General features: G+C 40.6%; 1 protein-coding gene across 1 annotated transcript in view; it reads right to left on the bottom strand.

Moving 5' to 3' along the window:
* Positions 1–1538: 1538 nt before the first annotated feature.
* Positions 1539–18930, bottom strand: part of cbln1 (cerebellin 1 precursor) — a 33993-nt gene continuing 16601 nt past the window's right edge. The window contains exon 3 of the mRNA XM_039807509.1: positions 1539–2227. Coding sequence (XP_039663443.1) covers positions 2030–2227 — 198 coding nt within the window. The 3' untranslated portion in view covers positions 1539–2029. The remainder of the gene's footprint in view (positions 2228–18930) is intronic.

Raw genomic sequence — 18930 nt, 5'->3', positions numbered from 1 at the left:
TGGGTAAACAGCATAGTGTGTGTGTGTGTGGGGGGGGGATACAATGGAGGTTCATTCAAATGTTTGTGATAAAAGCACAGAAGGACCTCTGCGTGACTTGTATCAATACCCATCATAGGTCCATTTTAGTCACTAGAGAGTCCCGGTTAAGCCTATTTCCCCATGCATTGGTGTCTAACTGACTAATGTGAACATAACATCTTTGACAGTCCCGTATAGAGCGAGAACGCTCTAACCGGCAGCAGCGAACCGGACTGCAGTAGGGCTAATGTGCGTTGTCAATTTCGTCCACTAAAAGTGCTGTTTTGCCACTGACAGACTCAGATTGATCATATAATGTGACAACATTAGATAAATATTACAAAACCTTACTACAGATACACCTTTTTCAGCTCTTTGAGGAATTCTAGTACTACCATAGAATTACACTACGTACAAAACGTCCAGCGATAATGCTGAACCTTCTGTGATCGCGCACATCGCGCATATTTTCAAATGGAACTGGGTGAATTAAGGGTTTACTTCAACCAAACCAGAGTGGGTGTGGTTGGTTTGGGATCAGTGAGAGGATCGAACAAATATTGTCGTTTTTGTTTTCTGATCGAATTAGGAGTTCGGTGGGTTTGGCGATCTTTATTCTTTAAAAAAATTTTTTTTTTTAACCGCCTATGTTGGGATCCTTTCCATAATTTTGTCAGACACTTGAAATAATAGTTTAAGCATATCAGTAGCAAAACAAGCACTTTTAGTGGATGTAAATTGAAGGTGCGCAATTGCCCAATCACTTAAAATCGTACCTTGTTTCGCCGCTGCCCACTGCAGCGGTGTTGCTTAATACTGGACCAATTTCAGAGACTGTTGCTACCATCAGTCACGTACACATAAAAACATGCGAAAATAGAGTCCAGGTTGAAAAAACAAAAAAACAAAGTGACCCTTTAATACATTTTCATTAGAGTGGAAATGTAAAAAAAAGAATTCTGTAGTACTTTTGGAAAGATTGTGCTAGCTTGTAGGGTATTCTTTTAAAATCTTCTAATTTCTTGATAGAAGTCAGATAGCAACCCTGTCTCCTCCTGGCTCCTACATGTCTATACTACTCTTTTGTTTTCCTGACTACATTTCGTGCAAAAACTCAATTGCTGCCTGGATTATGTGTAGGAAACTCGACAGTTATGTACCGCACATGAGTTGTGAGGTGAAGGATTTTTTTTTTTTAAATCCAATAATTATTATAATAACTATAAAACACAGATTTACAGTGGGAACGTAAATGTAGCACCTGATTGTGGGAGCAGAGTTTTGTGTTTCCCCTATAAAAATTCTAGTTTGGCTTGGGGCTTATCCAAAATCAGTGCAATTTATATCAAGCATAAAAAAATAAATAAATAAAAAGACTACAAATATGTCCACAGTAAATGGGAGATGTGGGGAGCAGTTATTCAAGAAACATTCTTTTAAAGCTTGTGGTGATAGAGATTGATGCATGAATGAATGAATGAATGTGGAGGAAGGGTGTTGGTGGTGGTGGTGGTGGGGGTGGGGGGTGCACTTGGCCATTAGAACACTCTGGAACATATAGATGATCAATTGCGTCTTTCAGCAGATATTAAAAAAGGTTTTGGCTGTCCAAAGCTGCAGTCAAGCCACTGAATAAAACGGAGGGAGGAAAGAATGGTTGAAAGGATAGATGAAAGGAGGAAGGGAAGTGAAGAAGCTGGCCATACACTTTCATGTAATGGCTTCATCATTTCTTCTCTCATTTTTACCATTGTATAATCATCCTGTGCCATGCTCTTACATCTCTCTAACATCTCCCTCCTGCCTCTGCAGCGTCCCAAACAGAGTCCGTTGTCACAATCCCTCTTCTTTTCCACCATCTTATTCACATCCCTTTTCTTTTCCCCACGCCCCTCTTCTTCCTCCGTCTGCCTTTTCCCTCCCGTCATCATCAGAACTTCCCATCTTCCACCAGCTCCTCCTACTTTCGTTTCCACCCCCTGCTCCTCTTCTTCCTCTCCCTCTTCCTCTACACGGGGAACACCAGGAAGCCGGAGAAGGTGGAGTATTTCCATCCTCCCATGAGGTTTCCTCTCTCCAGTTTGAGGTAGGCCCGGTCTCCCTTCTCCATCTGGATCAGAACACCATTACTGGCCGCCTCGCGCGTCACGTCCTGGTCACCGGCGAACGCTGAAATCACCGGCCAGCCGTTGTGCATCAGGCTCACCTGGATGAGGCGGAAGAGAACCGACAGTTTACGGAGTGAAAAGGGGGGGAAAAATGAGACAGATGCTAAATAGTGCATAGTGTGTAAATTTCATTCACTACATAGTCCACTACAAAATACCCACAATGCACTGCTAATTTGAGTGTACATATTGTCGGTACACGATCCGTGCTGCCTGCACGATCCGTTCTGCGCATGCGCAAGATGTTCGCGCATGCGCTGTTGTACGAGGATTTACGACACTGCACGATCTGTTCCACGCTTCCGGTTGACAGCCTTCACAGGCAAGCTAACGTTAGTTTAGCTAACAGCTAATTCGGCTGACCGCTAGGTGATTGTAGCGGTCTGCCGTTAGCCTCCATAGGCAAGCTAACGTTAGTTTAGCTAACAGCTAATTCGGCTGACCGCTAGCTGAGACAGCATGTAATAACTTTAAAAGACCCTCCAAATAAAACTTGAAAATAAACGTTAACATATATAACAGCTGTTACGTCAGTTCTACTTTACTTGTACTCATTTCAAATACAATCACTCAATACTTGTCTTTATTGTTATTACTGTAAAGTCTTAATTTAGCCGTAGCCTGCTTTTCCCATTAAGTTTGACTTAACGTTAGACTGAATCTAGCTGTCAGCTAGCGGTTAGCCAAATTAGCTGTTAGCTAAACTAACGTTAGCTTCCCGGTGGAGGCTAGCGTGGAACAGATCGTGCAGTGTCGTATCCTCGGTAAAACAGTATTATCATCTGGGCATGCGCGAACATCTTGCGCATGCGCAGAACGGATCGTGCAGGCAGCACGGATCGTGTACCGACACATACGATGTACAATACATTTTACTCCTGTATCCCACAATGCAACGCAGCAGTGTTTTCCCAGAGAAGAAGAAGCAGAAGCACCCGCAAAAACCAAGGGGGTAAGCTTCGCTTCAGAACTCGAACCTCCGATGGCGCCATTTTGTTGCTACAAAGGTATCACCTCCTGTTAGCATTCCACTGACCGCCATTTTTTTTTTACGTCACTTGACTGCGAAAAACTTTACATCTGAAACGTTTAAAGACTCTATTTGTCCATTGTTTAGTTCTAAAGAAACACGACAACGTATTAAAGGCTCCATTACCTTGTACCTCTTGTTATGGCTCCGTAGCAGACGTTTTTGTAAAAAAAGGCTAACGATTGTGTCATAACCAAGTGACTTACTGTCGCACAGTAGAGGAATTACCGTATAGTACAGGAGAAGCGGGTGGCGTTTCGACTTACATTAGCTGTTTAGGTTTAATTACTAATGTTAACTAGCATGTTAGTTAGCAATAATTAGCCTGTGCTTATGTTATCTCCTTACATATACCTACACTCTCCATCTCTGTAAGATTGGGAATGATTGAGATTTGTCTTGGCACAGCTACCAGAAGACTTACAACTTTCAGACACGTTGCTCACGTCACATTTACGTTGTCTCTCTCAGTTGGAGGCTGCGCAGTAAAGCAAGAGATCACCGGAAAAGTGCTTCTAATAGCCTTCACTGGTCTCCGTCCAGAGCAACAGGGTCTATTGGTCCATTTTATATATGTCAATGGCGAAAACTGAAAAGGAAAAATGGAGCGGACTTTGGTTTCTAAACTGTGGAAATGTAACATGCAACATCAATACAACCTTTTACTATTCTCTGGAGCACTCCGTTTGTTTCAGGGACGTATTAAAAGTATTTTTTGTTGCGGTTTGTTTACATGATGCTGGGCGCGCCCGCCTCCGTCACACAAACTATCTACTGACACAACGACATTTTCAGTGGGTGTCTGAAATCTCGTTTGATCGTTCCCTATATAGTTCACTATTTAATAAACACTATACAGGGAATAGTGAGCGAGGGAATGAAGGAACGGTTTCAAACACAGTCAGACACTCTCCCACACATGCAGGGAAATGTAGGGATATTTTTAGACTTCCTAGTTGAGCTGCAGAAATTTAGAAATATGTGCAGCAATGCATGTGGTTATGATAATACAACAGAATATGTTATTTGTGTGGAGCAGCTTTGTGCTGTGCAGGCAGCACGTCATCAAGAGATATACTGTGTGCACTTTTTCTAAAACCACTTGGAGAAGATTTAACAATGACTTTGAAAGACACACACACACACATGCCGACGGCATGTAGACACGCACGCACGCACACACGCACACACACACATACACACACACACACCGTGTCTGATTCAACAAATGTTTCAATGGGGAAAAACATCTTCCTCTTACAAAGAGACGTAGCTGTCAGTGACGCGTCCCTTCCCAGGCCAGCCAACATACACACCAGACGTGTCTTTCATCACTTCTCTTTTTTTGAGCAACAGCAGAAAAACAAGCGCTCCCTGTATTTGGTTCCCTCCGTATGCTTCACTAAGAAATGGTTTACAGTAATGCTACCCCTGGCACCGATGCAGTACTAAAACAAACTAAAATTAATTTTGGAGAAATGTCACTTTATGCAGGATCACGCTTTGTAAAACGTGTGAGATTACTCGCCTTCCAGTGAGCAAACCCGCTCGCTGTACCTTAATAAGAAAAAACAACACAGGGTTCTACTGCATCTCTAGAGATTGTTGTACACTGACTGATTTAGCATAAGGAAGAGGAAAATAAGCACACCATTTGTGAGTCAGTTATGTCATCTTGCTTTGTAAACTGAGGCTCCTATTCCCTTTTAAATGTGATAAATGGTATAAGAAGGGAAAAGAGTGCCAAAAAGCTCACACTATGTGTGATGGATCACTGATCTGACCATTATGTCTGAAAGAGAATACACTAAAGCAGCTAAACATCTTCACAAGTTTCCCAAATCCCATCAGACTGTTAGACACACTATACAGAGAGGAAGGAAGATGTTTAATGACAATTGTAAAGACTATTTATAAAGGGTTGTTTGTGAGTGCTCTCTAGAACGGCACATTGCGCCCACTTCAGGCGTATTTGTTTCGCAACGTGCGCGTAAAAGCATGGTGAGGTATGTACAAACAGGTCGCACTGAGGTAAAAGCGCAGACTGCCTGTCGCGGGAACTGAAAATGGCAAATTGCGCGTTTCCATGTCATGCATATGCATTCACGGGAGGGGAAAGTGGGAGTTTCCCATAAAGAGATGGGAGGGGAAGCGTAAAGTGCGCCTAATTATGTAGAAAAAAACACCCGTGAAAGCGTGCCTCTATTTTGCGGTGAAAATTCTCCGCCTCTTAAAAGCTGGTGTGAACCTCAAAGCGGGTTTCCAAGCAAGACGAAGACATAGGCCAAGGAGACGAGCTGAAAGGATTTTTGCCACAAGGATCACACTTTTTCAGTTGAGTGAACAAAAAATCATTAATCGTTACAGATTAAGCAGCCATGCAATATTACTGGAAGAAATCAAAAATGACATTGAATCTCCGACTCAGTGTTTACATTCCATTCCAGCAGTTGTTAAACTCCTCGCTACATTACAAATGTAATATTGGCATTAGGATCATTTCAAACATAGCATAGCATCAGCAGTGGGAATATCGCAGTCTGCACTCAGCGCTGAAAGGCGCTGATTACCCGACTGCAGGTTTGGTAAATACGACATAAGCTGGAGTATCACAGTGTGCGCTTTCTGCGGGTTGGCCATGGCGCTGATAACGCTAGGTTCGTTGCTGTATGTACTATCTGGCCCTGAGTGTTTTCTGATCTGACGTGCCTTTTAGCAGGAGCAGCTGTGGCTCAGGAGGTAGAGTGGCTCGTCCTCTGATCTGATCGTCGGTGGTTCCAAAACTCTGTCCACATATGGGCAAGACACTGGGCCAGCAGTTTGCATGGTAGACTGCCGCTGTTGGCGTATTAGTGTGAATGGGTAAATGAGAGGCATATTTGTGAAGTGCTGTATAAATGCAGTCCGTTTGCCATTTACTAAGACAACGTCATTTCTCTTTGCCTTCCAAAATCGGTACAAATCACTGTTGGAAAATATTATGATGTGATAACTAGAGCTGTAACTAACGATTATTGTCAGTGTCGATTAATTTGTCCATTGTTTTCTTGATTAATCATTTAGTAGTTTGGTCTATAAAATGTTGAGCCGTGTTTCCCCATGCCCGAGATGACGTCCTCAATCATCGAGTGATATTCAGTTTACTGACACAGAGGAGTGAATAAACTTGAAAATATTCACATTTAGGAAGCTGTAATCAGAGAATTTCTACTTTTCTTTTAAAAAATTACTCAAACCAATTAATTGAATATCAAAATAGTTGGCGATTGAGTTAATAGCTGACAACTTATCTACTTATCAATGAATCTTTGCAGCTCTAGTGACAACACTCAACCCTGTCTCCTAAAAAAATGACGTTCCCATGCTGTTCAACTGCAGTGAATTCTCAATTGCTGTACGTTTTGAGGAAAACTTATGTTGTCCCAGATTAGGTTTGTTTCAACGCGTCCTCGTACCAGCGGCAGGCGCACGTTGTGAAACGGTCACGATTTCAAACGTGGTTATCGTTGTGAATTGAAACTACTTGGTTAGATTTAGGACAAGATCATGGCTTGGGTTCAAATACGTAAGTTTGGTACATAATTTAAAAATAGTCAAGGTTGACTTTTGGTTTCACACAGGAAATGAATTTTGGGTTATAGTCCTGTGTTTGTTTGATCCACTCATCCACCCCAACCTTCTTCATAGGCAGACTTTGATTATAAATGTACAGTATTTGTGATACATCAAAAACAGACATAATACAGGATAAAATATGTTTCCCTCAAAACATAATTTAAAGGTAACACCAGAAAATCTGACCATATTACACCGGTCCTTAAATCTCCACACTGGGTTCCTGTGGGTCATAGGATAGATTTTAAAATGTTGTTGTTGGTCTATAGTGCACTGAATGGTCATGGACCAAAGCACATGCTAGTATTGTTTATGTTTACAATGTGTTTTTATTGTTGTATTGTGCTATACAAATAACCTGCCTTGCCTTGCCTTTAACCTGTTCAAATCCACCTCTTTTTGCCTTTCCCAAAGGGAAAAGCTTATAACAGAAGAACTGCAAGGCCAAAATGCATGTATGAGGCTTCATTTGAAACCTTAATTATTCTAGTTTCTGAAAAGGTGCTTGATTAGCATGTGATTAAAACACAACACACTACAGCAGTTCAAAAAACATAATTTTTGAAAAAAAAAATACTTTGTGCCACACTATGCAGAACACAACACATACCTTCTACACCTTGTCAACAAGACCTCTATCAAGTTTCAGAACTCTAGTCCTGACCCAATGGGAGTTTTCAGTATTTGGTATTACGGGTGTCACTGGTGTTCCAAAACCTCTCCAAAACCTCTCCAAGTGACAACATTTTGCTAAATGCTTTTACTCACGTCTATGCTATTAGAAAAAAACATACTAAAGACTTAAAATGACTTACAAAACTTTTTACATTCATTGAAAAACTATTCCTATCATGCTATATACCGTTGGAAAGGGAATGTGATTGGCTAAAATCGCCATGATTGACGTGGTGATAGCCAATGACAGCTTTTTCTAAGATGGCTGCTCAGAGACATGACGCAGCGTATTGAGGCTCCACAACGGGAGCGCTTGCTGGACGTCGGGGGCTGTCCCGAGGTGAAAACTAAACAGAAAAAGGTGGGGATAGTTTCATTGTGTAGGCAGCAACCTGAATAAAACAAACACACCCAGCAACACGGTGCAGGGCAAGGAGAAATATATTATTTCAGACGGCACAAGATTAGCAGACAATTAGCATGGACTCTACAGGACAATATTCATAACCTGGATTAATTTTTTTGAAAAACGCTTGTTATCCTTTTGATCTGTGGAATAGAGGAATATAAATAAGCCAGGAATGGACTGGGATTGAGCGTTTAGGACAGCCTACAGGGAGGGAAGCGTCATTTTGTCCTTTTTTTCTTCTTTTTTGTTTCAATAGCATGAGCACAGATTATGAATAATGCTTTGGTGCTTAGGATTTCAGTAAAATGAACTGAATGATTGAATTGCAGAGAATTTTACCAATCAAACGATGTACAGCACATCCATATTGACAAAAGTTTTGAAATTTTGTGTTTAAATGCTTATTACGTAACATATCAGAACTCACGTAAGTTATGTAACCGCGTAATCGCCGGCGACCCGGTGGATGTTAACAGGGAATGCATTTAGTCGTATGGGAACATTATTTTTAGGAGACAGGGCTGTAACATTAAGATTTGGTTAGGTATTGGCACAAAAAAAACCTTTTTTTATGGAAAGATCATGTTTTGGGTTAAAATAAGTGCTTAGTTAAAGTCAAGGAAACATCGGCGGTTGGATAAAAATTACTACTGTACTTCGTAGAGGTTAGGGGACCTTTGCCGTCATGGTTACAATAATGTAGTCATGGTTATGTTCAGGAAAGGAGACCACAGTCTTGCTAAAGAAAAAAACTCCTGTGTTTCAGTCTGAAGATTTGTTGACAAATCCATCCACAGTGATCTCCTCTCTATGCTCTATGATAACAGAGTTCCCATCGTAGGTACCACACTAAAGGGCTTCGCCACTTCAGCTTTTGCCTGACACAGCTGATTAGGGGTGGGAATCACCAGAGGTCTCACGATACGATATCATCACGATACTTATGTCACGATACGATATTATTGCGATTTTAAACACATTGCAATATTCTGCTATTTATCGCAATTTATTACTTTTTTTCCAACTTCAAATTTTTCACAATTTCAAAATATGTCCCCAAAAGGAAATTTTGTCAACATTTGTTTTATCTATAAAAGATACATTTCTCTGTTTCTTAATCTCACTTCAATTTTGTTGCTGCAAAATGGGATTGTCAAGCAGACAAACTGACCAAATAATGTAATAATAGATCGATACTTGGCGTCTGTGTATCGATACAGTATTGCCACAGAAAATATTGCGATACTATGCTGTATCGATTTTCACCCCCACCTATTCAGCTGATGCTGTTGTTCTTCCTGAGAGGACATTGTCTCATTGTATCGGATTGCGTACATGGAGGGATGGATTGCATTAGATAGTATAGGTGTTCATAATGTTGTGTCCACCACCTGGAACATTTATGTCGTTTTTTTAAACGGCAATGACGGCAAAGCTAACAACTCCTACAACTCTCGTCTCCACTGCAAAGATGCATCCATTGCAAAACCCTGATGTTCCATACCGACGTCCATCTTAAAGATGTTACTCAGAGATCTGCCTCACAACAAAGCTTTAAAAAATCTCTGTGCAGTAGTGTGTTTTTTGCCATTTTATAAAAGACAACAACGAGCTAACTGTGATTTAAAACAGTTTAGAGGGGCAATGCTTTCAGACTTCACCCAGTGTATGTGAGCAATGCATTTGTTTCTTTACATTATTTATACAGCATGCAGGGTTTTCAAGTTCCATCATCCCACAGTGCAGCTCAGATCAGACACAACTCTTAATACATCAAAATATTTCCGTTCCCCCTGAAAGTAAGTAATAGTAAAACAGTTGCTAAGTGATGGAACACAGTCATAAACATCCCATAATTATACACTTATCCACCTCATTCAGGAGAGGGAGAGGATGTGTGTGTGTGTGTGTGTGTGTGTGTGTGTGTGTGTGTGTGTGTGTGTGTGTGTGTGTGTGTGTGTGTGTGTGTGTGTGTGTGTGTGTGTGTGTGTGTGTGCAGGAGATGGAGAGCCTGTCAGAGTCAAGAGCTCTCTTGGTCCAGCACTCCTCTTAATAGCAAACTGAACATAGCGACTTAGACTGAATGTGTGTGTGTGTGTGTGTGTGTGTGTGTGTGTGTGTGTGTGTGTGTGTGTGTGTGTGTGTGTGTGTGTGTGTGTGTGTTTTGCTCTGAACTGCCAGCCTGTGAATTTGATGAAAACACTCAGACTGTACTTAAACCATTTTTTTTAATTATCAGGGTGGAAACACAGCACAGGTCATGGCAAAATAAATGTAGTGCCTTAAAGGGACAGTTCAAAACACACAAACAAAAATACATATTGTTCCTTTTCCCCATAGTGCTATTTATCAATCTAGATGGTTTTGGTGTGAGTTGACCAAAACCATCTAAGCGCCACGGTGCCGCTGCAAAATAGTCTCGGGAAGGAACTTGTTTTGGTGGAAAGTGTACATTCAAAAGATTGGACAGATAGTCTAGCTAGCTGTCTGGATGTACCCTGCAGGGATCTGAGGAGCAGTTAACCATAGTCCTCAGAAATCCACCAGAGTTTAGAATGCCAACACAAAAAAAGCGGAAGATAACGGACATCCGGCGGAATTTCGGGCGGCACCTGAAACGTCGTCGATATAGACTATTACTGTATATACCCTACCTATTATTTGTGTGCAGTATGTTTATGTACAGTAGAGGAGCCATAAGAGAGCTTTGTTTTGGCTGCCTGACCTGAACTTGGCTCCTGCTGAACACACCTTATACTGTGGGGGAAATAACTATCATATTTGTACATGTTTATTCAACTTCCACTTTTCAGTTTGACAGTTTCTTACTCCCTCTTCTGCTCCATATTCGTCTTCCCTCTGCAGTGCGGAGCAGACTAGTCACAGCCTTTAAGACAGTGACAAAAAAAAAAACACTACTCATGGACGAGAAGAGGTCACCAAAGTCAGCAAGTTTCAGTCTGTACTTGTAGCTTCAAAGTGAATTTAAGGACTGAAGGTAGGGCTGCTTTATTATTATTATCAATACTGAAATCAAGATTATTTAACACAATTACGCATTTTTTTTAGCTTAAAAAACAGTGAACAAGTAAAAAAAAAAATCAACGGTGAAAACACCTTGAACTGGGAAATTTCTCCCCTTCATGCTCACCGAACGTGTCTTTCCCTCCGCCGTCTTTCCCTCCACCTTCTTCACTCACTTTGATTTTCTAATGCAACCAGATACCACAAACAGGACCTCGCTGACTATTGGCTGAGTGAGTTTAGCCTTTGGGAGGGGTGAAAGTGTGTGTGTCATTCAGAACACAAGACAAAAAAAAAAGAGTTTAGTTGCAAAATATAATGCACAACATAATCGTTTTTCTCGATTACATTGTTTTTGTGATCGTTCAAGAGATCAAATATTTGATCAATTGCACAGCCCTAACTGAAGGCATATCTCGACTGAACATGCTAATGTGTGGAGAATCTAATTGACAAAGCAGTTGCAGTGTAAATAAGTGGTTTAAATCAATTGGTTTATCACCAGCTCCTGCAGTATATATTGCAGGGCGGCACATTATTGACATCTTTGAGGATAACCGATAATTTCCCTGGACAATTCAGCTGAGTGCGCCAATTTTAAAGTAACTGCAATAATCCGTGAAGGCGTCTTACGGTAAAAAAAACTGCTTTATTAGGATCTATCTTGATTAAATATTTATTAGCGCCGTTTACGAGGATCTTCAATCAGTGAAGGAAACGAGAGCCAATCACTTCAACACATTCAAAACACCAGATGTGGATCTCGTCCTGCGGTGCGGCCATCATCAATAACTGACATCGCTGCAGAGAACACTCGAGAGGTGAGTGAAGGAAACAAGTGCACAATTAAAACCACCTTGGAACCTCTTTTGTGGAGGCTTTTCAGGGGCAATGTAGCAAGTGTGACAGAGATGGAGGGTGTAGTGGGTTTGTGATGTGTTTTAAATGATTTCTAGTTTGTCTATATTTCTTTACAACCTTTAGCAGTTATTACGTAACTATTAAGTAAAAAAAAAAAAATGATTCATACATACATGAGGCATCTTACTTGGCATCCACCCCTTTTCTTGCAACAAATCAAGCAGAACGACTTACAGTAAAGCAGGCCAGTCTAAAAATATCAACTACTTCCTCCCCCACCCAAAATGTCAAGCTGAGCACAATATTCCTACAATACAGATGACGGACATTAAAAAGAACAATGTATGTACAGAGAGGTGCAACCACAGCCTTCAAGTTAGCCTCATTAACCTCCAGATCATCATATCACATAGACAAAAAGAGAAGGGAGGAGAGAGGGGGAAACAGAAAGAGCACTGGCATAGATAGATAGATAGATAGATAATAGATAGATAGATAGATAGATAGATAGATAGATAGATAGATAGATAGATAGATAGATAGATAGATAGGAGGGGGGATTAAACCAGTGAGAGAAAGGCAGACAGAAGAGGGAGACAGGGAGAAGGAGGGGGAGACATGGTTCCTGTCCAGTGTGCATGTAATGCTTCCAAACTGAGACAGGGATGGCCGGAAAAAAAAAAGAAACCAGCATCCCTCACTCTGTTACGCTCGGATAAATACACAAGCACAGCACACACACAAACCATGCAGACAAAATCCACCCTCTCACCTACCCAACCATTCAGCCATGTGAAACTCACACTTACAAACCTCCCCCGTTCCCCAGACACACATATTGTCCCTCCATACACACATGACACACACTACTCACACACACAATCCCTCTTTCTTTTCGTCAACAATTTAAAGGGATATTTCACCGCTGGAAAGATGAATATGTATTTAAATTTAAGTAGTAGAAATGTGAATTTCGTTTTTGAAATTGGTGCCTTCTAGACCGAGAAAAGCCAGAAAACGTGTTTTTGGCTCATTTGGATGAAAGACAACAACTCCCAGATTGCACTTGCTTCGCTTCCCTATAAGGCCACTCCCAAGCCACGCCTACCGGTTACAGAGTGCAGTCAAGTCAAGTCAAGTGGGCTTATTGTCATTTCAACCATATACACTGTATAACGTTTCATGGTGGCGTTACATATATATATATATAAACGACATTTTATGAAAACGACATTATAAGAAAACGACATACGAGACAGGCTACATTTAGTGCACACACATAATAGACTATACATAAAGTGCAATTACTATTCACCATGAGGTGAAGGTAGAATATAAGAACTTTCTTGAGATTTGCGTGGTTGAAATCACCAGCAACAATAAATAGTCCATCCGGATGTGCACTTTGGAGCTCAGCTCACTGATAGCTCCGTAAAGTAAATGCATATAATTGCAAGGTTGCTGCTGAAAAGAGAGAGCCTGTTAGCTTAGCTTCAAGATGGCTGACACTCGACTCGCATCGGGTAGGGACAGTCCCACCCCCTATGGGTGGGTTGAAAACATGTGGAACTAGCTGGCTGTACTATGGCTGTAGTCCATAGCTTTGGGCCCAAAATGCCTCTGATGATGCTAAATGACGATTTTTGAGTCATCAGAGAGGCTTTTTTCAAGACACATAATACAGAGCTCTATATCGTCTCAGGGGGACATGAGGGAGGGAAGCACGGTTATTCGAAAATACTACCGTGTTTCTACTGATACAAAGCTTAATGCTAATCGGCGAAGTATTCCTTTAAACACGCTCCCTTGTTGTCTTGCTTACACAAGTGCCAGTCAGAACTGGAATCTGTAACATTGCTTGGCCAGTTCAAATAATGGCCTTCTGGCACTTTGACTCTGTTAAAGGTGCAGTAGTAAACTAACTTTCTGTAATATTTGCTGAAACTGACCCTATGGTCGAGTAGAACTACATGAAAAAAAAACGTTCTCTGTTCAGATGCACCAATCAGGGCCGTGGGGAGAGGGTGGGGGGGTCTAACTGCGTGTCAATCACTGCTCATGCACACGCATTCATTCTCCCTTGTTGGGGGAGGGGCTTAAGAGTTTTATGCTTTAGCAGAAAAGGGGGAGGGACTGAGAAGTTGTTGATGTTCAAATGTTTTGCCTAAGTCCTGGATCTTCGCAAGCTGTAGCACCTTTACAACATAACGGGACTGTTAACAGACAGAGCCACAGTGCTTGTGTGAATTTAGGCTTTCGGCATGTAAAAAGCATGTCAGGACTTTATGTATCATATAAAAGACAAAAGATTGTTTACTGCACTGCAGCTCTGTTAAATATGGTGCAGGGAGCACGTAGAGCAGTTCTTTAGTTTAGGCCTTGTACCAAAGTCCAGTCATTTTTTCCGCCGACAAAAGACTCCATCATCTTGTGTGTGTTTTCACTTGCATTGTGACAGCTTTCATTCATATCTAAGCGATATAGAAAATTGCTAGGATGACATTATTGTCAACATGTAAAGTTGGCAGAGCATTAACAGAAAACAGTCTGAAAGGGACACAAATCTCTCTTTCTATCGTATATTACTATATCTTTCTCTCTCACACAGGCACACGCACACGCACACACACACACACACACTCTCACACACTAGTTCAGTGTGTGATGTGTACCAGTGATGTATAGCTCTAATAAAGCTGTGACAGTGGCTTTGGAAGGATGAGACTGTGGTCACACGCACACACGCACGCACGCACGCACGCACACACACACACACACACACACACACACACACACACACACACACCTGTATGAATAAAGAACATTTGGTTGTGCCTGGGCTGTCTGCCACCCCCTCAGTCAATCACACACACACACACACACACACACACACACACACACACACACACACACACACACACACACACACACACACACACACTCTGTCAACTACACCCTTACAATTACCAGCCATAAATATAAAAGCATGATAATAGGGTTGTGCATCGTGTCAGGCCTGGATCGATCTGCATTCATTAATGCACGAGCACCAATTAACTGGCTGAGAAACGGAGAGAGAGACAGAGAATGAGATGGCAGAGATAAGATACATTAACAGAGAGAAAAAAGCGATAGAAAAAGGGGTGAAATGGCAGGAGAAGGTTGAAGGGGGAGAGAGAATACGATTGAAAGAAAAAAGAAGTTGTCTGTCGTGTCAGTGCAGCACTTAATGCCAACGAACATGATGACATCCTACTATTGCATCATCAATTCCTGTCCAGACGACTGTCTTGACATGGCAATGATAGTTTTTTTGTCCTAGTATTTTTACTTAGTATTTCTTTTTACTCTTTCTCCACTTCTTTTCTTTTTGATTCATCTCCCTTTTCTCACCTGGTAGTCACCTTAGATAATTTCCTTTGCATTCCCTACTCCGATCTCTTACATGTCACCTCTCTTTCCTGCTCTCATTCCCTCTCACTTTTTTCCTCAACCATCTCTCTCTTCACAGACATGGACGTGGAGATGAATGCGTACATATTGGTGCATCTGTCCAGGCTAGTGGAAGTTGTCTAAGGTTTGTAGCATTCAGGAGATCATACAAACACAAACCTCTAACAGGAATTATTATTAAATATATAATATAATATATATATATATATATACAGTATCTCACAAAAGTGAGTACACCCCTCACATTTTAGTAAATATTTCATTATATCTTTTAATGGGACAACACTGAAGAAATGACACTTTGCTACAATGTAAAGTATTAAGTTTACAGCTCGTATAACAGTGTAAATGTGCAGTCCCCTCAAAATAACTCAACACACAGCCATTAATGTCTAAACCGCTGGCAACAAAAGTCAGTACACCTCTATGTTAAATTCCCATAGAGGCAGGCAGATTTTTATTTTATTGTTATTTCATGGATCCAGGATACTATGCATCCTGATAAAGTTCCCTTGGCCTTTGGAATTAAAATAGCCCCACATCATCACCCTTCACCATACCTATAGATTGGCATAGGGGTGTACTGACTTTTGTTGCCAGCGGTTTAGACATTAATGGCTGTGTGTTGAGTTATTTTGAGGGGACTGCACATTTACACTGTTATACAAGCTGTAAACTTAATACTTTACATTGTAGCAAAGTGTCATTTCTTCAGTGTTGTCCCATTAAAAGATATAATGAAATATTTACTAAAATGTGAGGGGTGTACACACTTTTGTGATATACTGTATATATATATATATATATATATATATATATATATAAATTATTGTTTCTGGGGGGAAAAAAGACTCAATCAATGAATGTAAGATACATCATATAGTATAATACATATAGTATATAATAGACTATAATAGTCTTACACCATAAACACCAAAGTCAAAGTGACACAGAGGCCTTATGTGACAAAATAGTACAAAATTACTGTTTCTACTTCTAAAAACTAACCTGACTAGTCACCACCTTCTATTGATGTTTCACAATAAAGGCTTACCAACCCTTCAATGTTATATTAACAATAGTTTATTGTTGCAACATGCAGTGTTTGAGCTAGTATCAGCAGAATCTTTACTCATCATCAGTAGCTCCAAAGAACAGAATAAGAACTATACTTGAGGACAGAATCCCTGTTTTTACTGTTAAACAACAACAACAACAACAACAACAACAACAACAACAACAACAACAATGTATGTTGCAATTACAGCTATAGACTGGGACTAGGAACAGTGTAATAAAGTGACACAACCCCTGGTTGGGAATCACTGAACTATAGGGTTCCTGCTGAAACAGTGCTCTTTGATTGACAGGACTCAGCTGGCAAATGGCGATCAATAAAGCACTATTGTGCACAGAATTGTAGTGGTGCTTCTTTACACAGCTAGTCGCCTGCTGCCAACAGTTTCAATGTGGACAGTCATAATTTCTAGCAACATGCTTTGCATTTTGGGAGGAAAAAAGCTTTTCCTGCTGTAAGGCTCTCTCATTATTAGAATCCGGAACATCTGTGCTGGCCAGGAGATTTTATTTAGGTCAACTTGTGTGTGTCTATTTAGCCGTTTCTACAAGCTTTTTGAGTTTCAGATTTCTGTTCTGTGCTGAAAACCCACCTTTTGGAAACGCACAGTAGGTGCTTCCTAGAAATACAATCCAGAAACGCAATTACCACCCTGCAACTCTCAGCGGTCCATTGTTTTGTAACCATTTTTAATAAGCAGTTTTTCTCGTTTGAGATGGAATTAGTCCATAAATGGAAGACATGTTATAATGCCTGAATATCCCGAATATATTAATAGGATGTTTGTGTGCAGTATGTCTGTTGAAAGTGAGATGCTCTGTAATTACTGAGATTTTACATTACCACTGCGGTAAGAATAAAGAAAATCTAAGGGGACTGAGAATAACTATTACATAACAGCATTAGTAAGTACATAATAAAAAGTAAATTTTTATCAAGGCAGCTCCACTTAGGATCTGCCATTTATTTACATTCTATACAGTGAAAGTCATTGTTCCACAGCCTTCGTCATTCCAGACAAGTCCCATTGCAGAGAGTGCTACTGCAAACAAAAGACAGTCAAAGTCAGTGTTTCTTCAGTCTTCTAGTGTCCTTATCCTCCATCAGTGATGCAGAGATCACTGCAGCCTCTTTACCTCTGCCAGCAGAGTGTGGCAGGTTTTAATCTTTATTTTTCCCTCAATACATCCAATTTAAAGAGTTCTATTGAAAACACTGGACATCAGTCATCAAAGAAATGACATGGCATGTAACACCGCGGTCATGTAGTCTTACTGTTTAAAGCAGGGATCTTCAACAGGGAGTCAATGCAATGGGGGGCCTCCAAATTATTGTTCATTTTTTAAAGTAAAATATATATATATATGAAAAAGTCTTTACATGAATTCAACATATTATTAGCAAATATAAATCCCCACTGATGATAGGATTACAGGCCTATAGGTAGCCATCCATAGAAACAGTTAAAGGTGCTGTAGGTAGGATTGCGAAGATCCACGGCTTAGCCAAAAAATTTGAACATCGACAACTTCTCAGTTCCTCCCCCCTTTCTGCTAAAGCCCAAAATGGTCTCCTAAGCCCCTCCCCACAAGGGAGAATGAATGTGCGTGCATGAGCAGTGATTGACACGCAGTTAGACACCGCCCCTGGCCCTGATTGGTGCATCTGAACAGGGAGCTGTGGATTTTTGGAAATCGCACTACAGGCTTTCACTACGATTTTTTTTATGACCTGCTTCATGTAGTTCTACTGGAACATAGGGTCAGTCTCAGCAAATATGACAGAAAGTTAGTTTTATAAATCTTACTTACTGCACCTTTAATCCTAAAGATTCAATGTGGCACATGTATGTTTTAACATTAAAACATGATTTATAAAATCATGCCAACAATTATTAGGCTATTTTAATAGTTTAGTATTCTATGCAAAAAAAGGTACTGCATGTATAAAGGCTTTAGGCCTTGAGGGGTCCTTGGCTTGAAAAATGTTTAAGACCCCTGGTTTGAAGCATACCAGTGCCTGTACCAGTACAAACTGGTATGCTTTCCATTCAGTGCCATCCAGTGTAGCAGTATATTGGTAGGTGTATAGGCCTTTATCACGGAAGACATGTTGAAATATGGTAGAAGGGAAAAGCACAGCAGAAGGGAAAGCACAGGACTCATTCTTTTTTCCTGGTATTGTTCACAATGGCTCACTGTCACACTGCCAAGACTTACCGGCACACTTCAATGGAATAGAGCCATTGCTAATGTTATTGGTACCACCTAGAGCTTTGGCGATATGGAAAAAAATCAAATATCACGATATTTTAGACCAAATACATTGATGCCGATATCACCAATAATGTGGATACAATGACTAAGTGGGTAAAGGCAAATAATAAAACAGCTAGTAAGCCAACACACAAGGCAACAATTGTGTTTTAAACAATGTATTGATTGTATAACGATGCCGATATATTATGGATATCGATATGTTGCCCAGCCCTAGTACCACCTGTGTAAAAAAAAAGCTCTATTGTGAAAAGAAATCCTAAGGCAGGGTTGGTGATGTTGAAAAGCTAGTAAGATTTAAAAGTAGCATCTCTTTGGGG

This window comes from Perca fluviatilis, chromosome 8 (assembly GCF_010015445.1).
Source record: "Perca fluviatilis chromosome 8, GENO_Pfluv_1.0, whole genome shotgun sequence".
Taxonomy (NCBI): domain Eukaryota; kingdom Metazoa; phylum Chordata; class Actinopteri; order Perciformes; family Percidae; genus Perca; species Perca fluviatilis.
Note: the sequence above shows the minus strand (reverse complement) of the source record. Positions and strands in the feature narration are given on the sequence as shown.